This window comes from Podarcis melisellensis, assembly GCF_964234715.1.
Source record: "Podarcis melisellensis genome assembly, chromosome: 6".
NCBI classification, from domain to species: domain Eukaryota; kingdom Metazoa; phylum Chordata; class Lepidosauria; order Squamata; family Lacertidae; genus Podarcis; species Podarcis melisellensis.
Genome location: NC_138538.1, coordinates 8,875,893 through 8,888,625, shown reverse-complemented (window position 1 = coordinate 8,888,625; position 12,733 = coordinate 8,875,893). Strand labels below are relative to the sequence as shown.

General features: G+C 44.4%; 1 protein-coding gene across 1 annotated transcript in view; it reads left to right on the top strand.

The window, feature by feature from the left end:
* Positions 1-193: 193 nt before the first annotated feature.
* Positions 194-12,733, top strand: part of SLC17A9 (solute carrier family 17 member 9) — a gene marked incomplete at its 5' end in the record, with an annotated part of 32,472 nt that continues 19,932 nt past the window's right edge. Inside the window, 3 exons of the mRNA XM_081917063.1 lie at positions 194-327; positions 10,300-10,497; positions 11,442-11,581. Coding sequence (XP_081773189.1) covers positions 194-327; positions 10,300-10,497; positions 11,442-11,581 — 472 coding nt within the window. The remainder of the gene's footprint in view (positions 328-10,299; positions 10,498-11,441; positions 11,582-12,733) is intronic.

Sequence of the window (12,733 nt, the reverse complement as noted above, 5' to 3'; positions counted from 1 at the left end):
ATTGAATCATAAAAAATAATAGCAAAAACATCGCTCTTTTTTTTTTGGACCCCCCCCCCTATTCCCCGGGGGCGGGTGTCACCATCTGTTCGCTGGCATCCAGTTGCTTCGTAGATTTCGGCAGCGGCGACAAGCCGTTGTACAAGAGGACTTTTGCCTTGTACTGATTATTATTTTTTTAAAAAAAAGTTGAATGGCCCTGAGTGTCAGTGAAAATGGAGCGCAGGTGTGCGGGGCTGATCTGCACTCTCTCCATCATCTCAAGCAGCAGCTGAAGACCGCGGAGGAGGGCATGAAAAAGGATGGCGCTGATTCTTATTGGTCCAGGTGAGTTTCAGCATCCTTAACTTTGGGGAGGCCACCCTGTGCCAGACCTGGAGGGAGCAAACTGCAGAAGGAAAACTTTCAAAAATGGTGGTTTCCAGCTGCATATCTCTCTCTCTCTCTCTCTCTCTCTCTCTCTCTCTCTCTCTCTCTCAGGATACAGTGGTACCTCGGGTTACATACGCTTCAGGTTACATATGCTTCAGGTTACAGACTCCGCTAACTCAGAAATAGAACCTCGGGTTAGGAACTTTGTTTCAGGATGAGAACAGAAATTGTGCTCTGACAGCATGGCGGCAGCAGGAGGCCCCATTAGCTAAAGTGGTGCTTCAGGTTAAGAACAGTTTCAGGTTAAGAACTGACCTCCAGAACAAATTAAGTACTTAACCTGAGGTACCACTGTACTTCCACATGGCAGTTTACTGTGCATTTAGGCATGTGCACATACCATACATTTAAAGCACACACATCCCTCCCAAAAAAGAATATTGGGATCTGTAAATTAATACTACAACTTCCAGCACCCTTAACAAACTGCATTTCCCAGGATTCAGGTGTGTGTGCTTTAAATTAACGTAAGGTGATTACACAGCTATTTAGCACTGTTAATACACGCAAGGTTCGTGCAAGGACTGTCCGCCCCAAAATGCCATCCCATTTCCTATTTAATCTGGATTTAACCATTTCTGCAGAAAATCCGATGAATGGTGTGTGAGGGGGGAACCCATGAAAATGCTAAATCTGAATAGTTATTATTATTATTATTAATACCCCGTCCATCTGGCTGGATTTCCCCAGCCACTCTGGGTGGCTCCAATCTGATGATGATGATGATGATGATGATTGCAACAAAACACCGAACATTAAAAAGCTTCCCCATACAGGGCTGCCTTCAGATGTCTTCTAAAAGTCAGATAGTTGTTTATTTCTTTGACATTTGATAGGCGGACGTTCCACAGGGCGGGCGCCACTACTGAGAAGGCCCTCTGCCTGCTTCCATGTTAACCTCACTTCTCGCAGGGAGGGAACCACCAGAAGGCCCTTGGAGCTGGACCTCAGTGTCAGGGCTGAACGATGGGGCTGGAGATGCTCCTTCAGGAATACTGGGCCGAGGCCGATTGGAGGGGGGAAGAACCAGGGTGTCATTTTGACGATGGTGGGAACGTGTGGGTGCAGCGAAAAACTTGCATTCCTGAGCCAACACTGAGTCCCCATAATAAAGGGTTGTGTGGCAGTCCTCTTCTTTCTGTTACGGTTCCTGTTTGTGGATTTATGAGCACAGTATTCCCCAAACTCCTATTTTGCTCCCTGTGGTGTGTGGTTAGTTATTCCCTGTCCCATGACAGAACATTAAGCTCTGGTGCTAATTTGTACTGTGCAGAAGTACATAAATAACTTGCACATAAATTATGCAATGCTGAAGCTGGCCGCACATTTCCATTTCTTTATTGTCGGATGTGATTCAAAGCTATTTCGTTAGGATTTGCCCACAGTTTATTATTCCACCCTCAATTCCCTTTTCTTTGCAATTGTCATGTGGAGTTATTGTATATTATTTACAAGTGCCATGCAAAACAGCGGGTTCGATTCCCAAAAAAATATTGGGGATCTTGAAGACGTCATGTAGATAAGCACAATGCAGCTTCTCCATTGGAGCTGGGTGGCTGTTGGTCAGGAATTATTCATCTGTTATCCTTGCATTGCAAAGGGTTGGGTGACATGACCTTTGGGATCCATTCCAAATCTACAGTTCTATGATTCTAAACCTATTTTATTGTATTTTTAATATTTTGTTGGAAGCCGCCCAGAGTGGCTGGGAAACCCAGCCAGATGGGTGGGGTATAAATAAATTATTATTATTATTATTATTATTATTATTAGGCTATCCCTCTCCCAATGAATCGCATTGCTTCCATGCATTTATTTTGTAAACATGCATTATTCACTTTTAGTTCATTATTTTCTGTTTCTTACGCATCAAAGTTGCATTTGCTTCAGAGAAATGCAAATGTTAGTCTTTATTTTTATTTTTTAAGGCTAGAATTAAAAAGAATTGTGATTTGGCCCTCTTGAATGTGCTAAGAGCTAAGGCTGAAACTTGCCTCTCTGAGTAGACAGCCTTGGGACTTGGGCTTTAAGAAGCTTAGATTGTACCTGTGAAAAGTACCGCACTTTCTTTCAAACCATTTTATTCACATCTAATTTGTATGGGGCATCTCCACAAACCCTGGGTTTGTTTTGGCAAGGATTTACTAGTCTGCCAAACGTAGGCCTCCGGCTCAAGCATAACAAGCTAAAGTGTTGTTGTTCTGGTTTGTGACCTGTGTATAGAGAGAAAGGGTTCATTAAGTAGGCTATGAGCCACTCCTTCAAGTCATTGGAATGCCTTCTAGTGAGCTTGAGAAACAGCTTCCAAGATAATGGAAAATTAGACAATGGAAACTGGAACTGCAGGGTTTACGGCACTTCACAGATCAATTAAAAAGGTGCCCCTGATTAGCCAACCTTAGATCTTTTAATTTTGTTTTTTAAGCTATCTTTAATACAATCCTGAGAGCTCTAGATCGTTAAGGGTGCCAGTGGTTATTCGGAAATCCCTATTCTGTTGGGGCATGTGCAGAGTGCCCATCCTCATGCCAACGAAGTGTGGAACAGAGAAGGAACAGAGAAACACTTAAACAGTTCTAGGAAGCTGCACTTTAGGTTTACCCACTGCTTTTTCTGGGGGGACTTGTTGTTTAGTCATTTAGTCATGTCAGACTCTTCGTGACCCCATGGACCAGAGCACGCCAGGCACTCCTGTCTTCCACTGCCTCCCGCAGTTTGGTCAAACTCATGTTTGTAGCTTCGAGAACACTGTCCAACCATTTTGTTCTCGGTCGTCCCTTTCTCCTTGTGCCCTCCATCTTTCCCAACATCAGGGTCTTTTCCAGGGAGTCTTCTCTTCTCATGAGGTGGCCAAAGTATTGGAGTCTCAGCTTCAGGATCTGTCCTTCTAGTGAGCACTCAGGGCTGATTTCCTTCAGAATGGATAGGTTTGATCTTCTTGCAGTCCATGGGACTCTCAGGAGTCTCCTCCAGCACCATAATTCAAAAGCATCAATTCTTCTGCAATCAGCCTTTTTTGGGGAGGGGGACATAGGGGTACGCATACCCCTAAACATTTTGTGAATCTTTGTAGTTTTGTCCATTTACGCTTGTTGTAAGAATTTAAGGTCTCAAATATATAGAATAAATGGCCCTAAATTTACAAGGCAAACACATACATAAGTAGGTAAACCACATGTCTGAAATAGTACAGGAGAACAGTCCTGAAACCATTTTGACTCTCCCAAATTGACCTCAAATGTTTCTCTGCAAGGAGGAAGGAAAGGGGAAAGCCTCTCCATTGTCTTTTGCTTACCTGTCTTAAGGGCATCTTTGTGTATGAATAGGGTGAGCCTGTGACCTGGATTCAGGAATTAAAGTATTTACCATCACAAAAGAATGGCCAGGCTGCCCAGGTAAACCAATCTCCTACCAATAGAGAACCCACTTAAGGACTCTATAGGGGCTCTTGGATACCCCATAAGGGAAAAGGAGCAGATTTTGTTTACATCACTGTATATATTTTTCCTGATTTGAACTATAAACTGATTTGCTTGAGGGGGGAAAAGCACTGGATTTAACCCCGTAGAACAAATGAAATGGTGTATCTTGGATCACAAAGTTAAAGTCTGTTCTGCAAGTAAGATGCTGTCGTTATTGCTTCCCACCCCAATATTTAATGGACAGCACACCAAAATTAGTCCTTTCCCTTTTCCTTATATTTTAACACATTCCCCTCATGAGCCTACAGTTCCCAAAGTGGAGAGAGATTCATTGTTAAACCACTCTGGGAATTGTAGTTCTGGAGGGGGGTCTCCTAGCAACTTTCAGTACTCATAATGAACTACAGCTCCCAGAGTTCTTTGGTGAGAGAAGCCAGGGCTGTTTAAAGTGGTATCAATAGTGCTTTAAACATTTGGTGAAAATGTGGCTTAAGGCTTTGAGATGTCACAAGACTCCTGCGTTGCTCTTCCTGCAACAGACTTAGCAAGGCTCCCCTTTTCAAAAGCAGCAAACCAAATGCCTTAAGCAATGTTTTGTCTTTGTCTCTTTTTTTATTCCCCCCCCCCCATACTACGTCAGAAACATGTGTGCATATATGAATATTCTATACAGAGACCTTGAAATTCTTATAACCAGTGCTTTTTTTCTCAGGGGACGCAGGGGTACACATACTCAAAAACATTTTGTGAATCTTTGTACTTTTTCCCATTTACCGTATTTTCCGCCCTATAGGACGCACTTTTTCCCCTCCAAAAATGAAGGGGAAATGTGTGTGCATCCTATGGGGCGAATGCAGGCTTTCGTTGAAGCCTGGAGAGCGAGAGGGGTCGGTGCGCACCGACCCCTCTCACTCTCCAGGCTTCGCGGACCTCTCCGCAAGCAGCGGGAGCCAGCGCTGGGCTCCCATGGCTTGCAGAGAGCTGCCTGTTTGGGGACTGGGGTCGGGGGAAGCTCGGGCCTCCCCCGCCCCAGCCCCGCACCTGGGGGGGAAATAATTTCCCCCCTTTATTTCCCCCCCAAAAAACTAGGTGCGCCTTATGGGACGGTGCGTCCTATAGGGCGAAAAATACGGTACTCTATTTATTTTTCCCGATTATAAAATGGTGATTTTCTTGGTGGCTTCCAACAAAGATTAAAAATACATTAAAATGTCACACATTAAAAACTTCTCTGAACAGGGCTGCCTTCTAAACATTTTTCTAAAGAAAAAAAGCACTGCTTATAACACTAAATAATTGAGCAAGCAGAACAACGTCCCACTCCCAGTCCTCCCCCAGGCTTCCCACAAATGTGCTCTGATGGTTGGTTGCCCCAAATTTGGGCACAGTATAGCTATAGGCGCCGTTGACCTTGCAAAAGTTATTCCCACTCATACAGTGATTTAGTTGGCTCCTTTGCCTCTGTTGTAGACATGGACTGAACCTGACTGAAACCAGTGAGGCTAATGCGGTTCTAAGCTGTTTTTGAATGCATGGTCAAGGCTTGGTTAATCATTCTCCACAACATGATAAATATAGGTAGGCTGGTTAGTTAATTGTTGCGTAAAGGTGGGAAGAAGTTATGACAAACAGGGAAGGAGGCTGTTTGTCAAAGGCTTACAGCTCCAGAGTTCTCTGCAGGCAGTTGACTTGAATTTCCTCTCCTGTCCCTTCCAGTCCCTGCCTCTCAAAATATTTTCTGGGCGTTTGGGAGACCCCCCAGAGCAGATTTGGAAGGGGGTTGTGTGGGGTAGAAGAGGAATGAGAGGCACAAATACAAGATGGGTGACACCTGGCTTGAGAGCAGTACATGTGAAAAGGATCTAGGAGTCTTGGTGGACCACAAACTTGACATGAGCCAACAGTGTGACGCGGCAGCTAAAAAAGCCAATTCAATTCTAGGCTGCATCAATAGGAGTATAGCATCTAGATCAAGGGAAGTAATAGTGCCACTGTATTCTGCTATGGTCAGACCTCACCTGGAGTACTGTGTCCAGTTCTGGGCACCACAGTTCAAGAAGGACACTGACAAACTGGAACGTGTCCAGAGGAGGGCAACCAAAATGGTCAAAGGCCTGGAAACGATGCCTTATGAGGAACGGCTAAGGGAGCTGGGCATGTTTAGCCTGGAGAAGAGGAGGTTAAGGGGTGATATGATAGCCATGTTCAAATATATAAAAGGATGTCACATAGAGGAGGGAGAAAGGTTGTTTTCTGCTGCTCCAGAGAAGCGGACACGAGCAATGGATCCAAACTACAAGAAAGAAGATTCCACCTAAACATTAGGAAGAACTTCCTGACAGTAAGAGCTGTTCGACAGTGGAATTTGCTGCCTAGGAGTGTGGTGGAGTCTCCTTCTTTGGAGGTCTTTAAGCAGAGGCTTGACAACCATATGTCAGGAGTGCTCTGATGGTGTTTCCTGCTTGGCAGGGGATTGGACTCGATGGCCCTTGTGGTCTCTTCCAACTCTATGATTCTAGGAAAAGGAAGTCCTCTTGCACCAGCGGAATCCTTCATTCAACCCCAGCAATGTTAGAAACTCAAGATATATAAGCTAGGCGCAAAATGGCTCCTTAAACCAGGGTTACAGTCACCAAAACGGAATGTCCGGTTGCCATTTAGGGGCCAGGCGGCTCGGAAGTCGTATTCTTCAATATGACATTTTGGTTCCCGAAATTCATTCCGATTGTGCGGATAAAAATATAACGGATAGAATTCTACAGGATGGGTTGTTAGCGTGTGAAAACAGTCAAGATCCAAGTGTCCCTAGGAACATAGCTGTCAACGTTTCTCCTTTTTTAAGGAAAATTCCCTTATTCCAAATAGGATTCCTCGCAAGAAAAGGGAAGAGTTGACAGCTATGCCTAGGAAGTCACCTCCAGATGCATCATCCTGGCTCCTGGTTATCTTCACTTGGTCGCCAGTGGCCAGTAGCAAGGTGGAAAATGTACCAGGCAAATTTCGAACGCTGAACCCAAGTGTCTTGTAGCCTGGAATTTGGGAGCAATGGGCTTTTATTATTATTATTATTATTATCATTATATATCTATATCTGTCTGTCTATCTATCTATCTATCTATCTATCTATCTATCTATCTATCATCATCATCTATCATCTATCTATATCTATTTATTCCCCGCCCAACTGGCTGGGTTTCCCCAGCCACCCAACAGAATATTAAAATACAGTAGTCTATTAAACATTAAAGGCTTCCCTATACAGGGCTGCCTTCAGATGTCTCTTTGACATCTGGTGGGAGGGCGTTCCACAGGGCGGGTGCCACTACCGAGAAGGCCCTCTGCCTGGTTCCCTGTAACTTGGCTTCTCACTAAATGACTTTCTTTCTTAATATGCCACTGTATTGGTCCATGGGGAGGCGGAATCTAAAATGGACGGGAGAGCCGTACTTTTACCCATGAAGTGTGCTTTTAACCAGGTGCTACCTCTCTGCCTACTTTGCAGGGTTGGTTGCTAAGAGGATAAAATGGCGGATTGGCGAAAGGCCGTGTTCGAAAGTTCTGAGAGGAAAGGCAGGGTGCAAATGTATGACAGGAGGACCAACCAAAATGCCGGAGTTCTTTTGTGAGCAAACATATGAGTTCTGCAGAGCCCTTCATCGCGCTGGATGTTAAGCAATAGGGTAGGGAGAAAGGGAGTAGGCACGATATTAAAGCCACAATGTCCACAGACTGTCAACAGACCCAAGAGGCCTTGGTTTCCTAAGGAAGGCCAAGATCCTATTACACCAGCAGAGAATTTGGAAAACAAGATAGTAATCTATAATGCCTTTTGCATTTCCCCCTTTCCCTCCTGTAAAATGTGTGCAAGGGGTCAAACTGGTGTTTGCAATTCGAATGGAGAATTATGTTGTAATTGCCCGCTTTCACTGTGATCTCTCCGTGTTTCAGCCAGCGCACAGGTCTTCCTCTGTCCCTCTTTCTCAAAATTCAGAACTGTGTTGTTTCTCTTGCACAGTCTGCCAAGATAACCCTTTGGACCCCATCCTTGCAGGTGGATGAGCTTATTCAGGGAACATCCAGAGCCGGAACAGGAAAGTTAAAGTTCTTTTGTCAAAACCTGGACTCCCATTCTGAGACATTTTGGGTCAAGCCACCATGATGGATATGGTAATCATATAGCATGGGATGCGGGTGGCGCTGTGGGTTAAACCACAGAGCCTAGGACTTGCCGATCAGAAGGTCGGCGGTTCGAATCCCCGCGACGGGGTGAGCTCCCGTTGCTCGGTCCCTGCTCCTGCCAACCTAGCAGTTTGAAAGCACCTCAAAGTGCAAGTAGATAAATAGGTACCACTCAAGCGGGAAGGTAAATGGCGTTTCCGTGCGCTGCTCTGTTTCGCCAGAAGCGGCTTAGTCATGCTGGCCACATGACCCGGAAGCTGTACACCGGCTCCCTCGGCCAATAAAGCGAGATGAGCGCCGCAACCCCAGAGTCGGTCACGACAATGGATACTGCTTAACTGTAAAAACACTCCAAGCTCTAAGCACTTTACATACGTTAAAATGGTCAATGCAAAGCCAGGAGCCTAAAAGCAGGAAGTCCTTGGGGTAAAAAATCAAAATATAAATAAAACCAGCATTTAAAAATGTACATTACATAGAAATTTTAAAAAAATGCACACCATTTTTACATGGCTTAATGGTGATCATCATTGTCAATTGCACATGCTATTTTGCCCGCAATGTATGCTATAGGCATTCAGTAATTCTTGATGGTGATGATGATGATGATGATGATGAGAGTTAAATATTTTCATGAGAACGGGAACAAATGACCTGGGTTAGTTGCAGTCCCCATTTAGATGGGTCTTATTCAGCAGAGCAAAGCAAAAAGGCCAGCTCTTAAATTCTTTCTTTCTACCTCAGTGGGAAACACAGGCTATTAAGGGAAATCTACAGTGCTTAAAAATAAACAGATACGGATCTGTATTCCATTTGCAACTAACTGGCTAGCAGGTTTGCTAATGTATTATAAATAAATTTTGTTCGGTCAAAACTGCTGTGGAGTTGGAGAAGGCATCCCTTGCCAAGAACTGTGTTCGCGGAAGGCAGGAGCGAGCGCTTTCTCGTTTTGCCCACCCGCAAAGGATTTGGGTGCCGTGCCAAGTTACCGTCAGGATTGCTAATCCACTGCTGGGGCTGCCGTGCCAGCTCAGTTCAGGATGACAGGTGAGTGGCAGGCCTTTTGAAGGCCTGTGACAATGTGAGGAGCTGCTACGGGAAGGGAGACCAGTTGGACTTGCCGAGGCCCTGAAGGGAACCTGCCTTGCCTGCGCTATGTGATCTGAATCAGATTCAGTGTAACAGGCACGAAGGGTGATGGGGAGGTGACAGCCGGCCTGCAAGTCAGGAAGCCCCTGCTTCAAATCTTGCCTCTGGAAAGCCAGCCTCTCTCGTCCTTGGCTGTTCCTCTGCAAAGTCATAAGAGTCAGGAAGGACCTCAGAGGTTGCTGAGTCCGTCCCTGTTTCCAGTGTAGGAAAATTATTAAATCGCCTTTCACGCACATGTCTCACAGCAAGGCTCAAAATGCAATAAAGACAGTTGCAAACAGCACAGAAGTAACAGCAGAGGCGTTTAAAAGCATTGCCAAGTCTCCTTCTTTTTTGGCGATCACTGGTAGCCAAGTAAGATTCTGCTGCTCAGTCATGGATACAGCTGCCGAGCTGCTCAACTGCCTCATTCCTTGAGTCAGAACGACTGAATCTGAATCCACCGCCCATGTGCCGGTTCATGATTAGGGGCTTCCAGATTTCACGGTCCTGCCCCCGTTACCATTTCACGATCGCCATGGCACTTTTGGGGAGTTTGGGTTTGGGATGAGTTTTTGGGAAGACACCTACATTGGCTCCCAGTACGTTTCCAGGCACAGTTCAAAGTGTTGAATTGTATACCTCCAGTATACCTGAAGGAGCGTCTCCCATCGTTCACTGAGGTCCAGCGCCGAGGGCCGTCTGGCGATTCCCTCACTGTGAGAATTGAAGTTACAGGGAACCAGGCAGAGGGCCTTCTCGGTAGTGGCGCCCGCCCTGTGTAACGCCCTCCCACCAGATGTCAAAGAGAAAAACAACTACCAGACTTTTTTAGAAGACATCTGGAGGCAGCCCTGTATAGGGAAGCCTTTAATGTTTACAGTACTGTATTTTAATATTCTGTTGGGTGGCTGGCTGACTTTTAGAAGACATCTGAAGACAGCCCTGTTTCAGGGAAGTTTTTAATGTTTGATGTTTTATCGTGTTTTTTATATTCTGTTGGGAGCTGCCCAGAGTGGCTGGGGAAACCCAGCCAGATGGGTGGGGTATAAATAATAATAACAAATAACAACAACAGCAACCACCATTATTGAAAACATTTTTTTAAAGGGGCGTTCCTTTCTCTTGATGTTTGCAGGCCTGAATCTCGAATATGGACCATAGCGTTGCTACTTGGGACCTGCCTGCTCTACTGCACGAGGGTCGCCCTTCCAATCTCTGTTGCCGCCATGAGCGCTCACTTCGACTGGGACAAGAGGCAGTCAGGCATCGTGCTGAGCAGCTTCTTCTGGGGCTACTGTCTGACCCAAATCGTCGGAGGCCACCTGAGCGATCGGTATGACTTGTCTCGCACTGTGCCCCTTCTAGAGCCGAAGGGAAGAGCCACGCTTATCTGAAATCCGCTAGATTTAGAACTTTTTATTTCGCCACTTGGTTTCTGAGTGGCAGCTGTCTGTGGCTACTAACCCTGAAGCCAGGGTGGTTTTGATTTAAATCAAATCAATTTAAATCACTAGTCAGTAAAACTTGATTTAAATCATTTTTTTCACAGAAAAACTCATTCTTGCTGGTATCATCTTAATATTTACAACCAGATTTTTGGAATAATAAATTTTCAGAGTAAATTTTTACAGTTACATCAAAAATTACTGGTTTGGTTATACTTTTAGAAATACATAGACAGATAATTATGAAATTATTGTGAGGTTTAATAACTGTTTATATTTGGGCAACTTTTCTGCTGTACTTTACTGGAAGGAGAAAAACAATCATTTCCTTAATAACAATTTAAACAACTTATTCAACTAAAACAATAGCATTATAGCATGTAAATATCCCTGTTTGTTAATTGATGTGGTTAAACAGTTTTTTAAAAACAAACTAACTTGAGACTGAGTTTTAGCACACATGAAAAACTTAAAACAAATCCTTATTTCCTGATGAATAGCCTTTGGACTATTATGTAACTTAAATAGAAAACTATCTTTAGAAAACTTTTTCCTCCAAAAGCATTTTATTTATAAATCTGATTAAAATTTTTAAAGAATTTGATTTAATTTTTTAAATCTGATTTATTTTTTAATTTTTTTAAATCATTGATTTTTATCCACCCTGCCTGAAGGCTATATCCTTCTTTTGGAGGCAGCATGCTTCTGAATATCAGTTGTGGCACTTAGGTCCTGCTTGTGGGCTTTGCATAGGCATAAGGTTGGGAACTTGGGACCTGGAATGCAGAAAGCACCCTTGGGGCTGGTACCCTGACTCTTCTCTGCCTTCTAGGATAGGAGGAGTGAAAGTTATCCTTCTCTCTGCATCCGTCTGGGGCTCCATCACGGCCATCACCCCTCTGCTCAGCTATGTCGGCTCTGCTCACCTGGTTCTCATCGCTTTCTCCCGGTTCCTTATGGGCTTGCTGCAAGGTGAGACGATCTGCTTCCAAGACTGTCTCAAAATTTCCAAGAAACGGACTGGGGGAGCTCAGCCGATTCATGATCCAAAAGGAAGGAAGGAAATGAATGAATGAATTTACTTAGGTGCACCCACAAAAAAGTGCAGCCTAACTAAAATGTTTCATCAGTTCTCTCTTTCACCAGGACCACTCGTATCACGCCATGACACTTTGCCAAAAAGGGCTTGCAGGCAGCATGCACACTGCAGCTTGTGGGAATGTTCAGGGAGACAGGAGAGGATATATTGTTTATTAATATCCTTCCTAACCTGCGCTAGCAAGTTCCTTTACTTAGCAGTAGGGCGGTTCATAAAAAACTTATTTTTTAAAAAATGCCTGCTCCAAAGGTCTTATTTTACCACACTAGGGATTATATAGCTATCAGTTAATATCTTGACCCTGCTCCACTGAATTGAAATTTCAGCCTTCACGACATACGAAGAGGGCCAAGTAAACAGCTATTTTCGTGGAGGAGGGCAAAGATATTACGTAACTGAAATGCATGAAATTTCAGATATAGCTATATAATTCCTAGTGTAGTAAGATAAGACCTTTGGAGCAGGCATTTTCAAAAAAAAGTTTTTTATGAACCGCCCTACTGCAGCAGGTAGCCTGTTGGAGGCTTGTGTATGCCTCTCATTATTAGGTTCCTGGTAAGTTCCCTTATATCCCTCTTAAAAGAATAAACGCCACAATCCTGTGTAAAGTATATAAAAGTAGTTTACTCACAATCTGTTCACAGTTGGATCCCAGAAGGCAGACTTAGTTACAAAGTATATACATGTGGAGCTCTCCGATATGGGGATAATCCCAGTGTCCTCTGTTGGCTGAAAGTCAACAGAGCATCTCTAGCTAAAAGCTGCTCCAACGACGGAGGAAGTCAAAAAGAAAGTCACATGCAGAGGAAGTACGTCCCAGCCAGGAGGAAACAGGAAGTTTTTGACTGGCTGGACCAAACATTCCCCTGCATGTCCACTCTAGGAAAACAAGGAATGTTGTACTTGACTGCTACTTATGTATCACATCCCACACAGCATGTGTCAACCTTTATCCAAAGATGCATGTGGAGAAAAAAGCCCTGCTTGCCCCTCCTGGCAAACGTTTGGACAGGCAGTGCTCACAA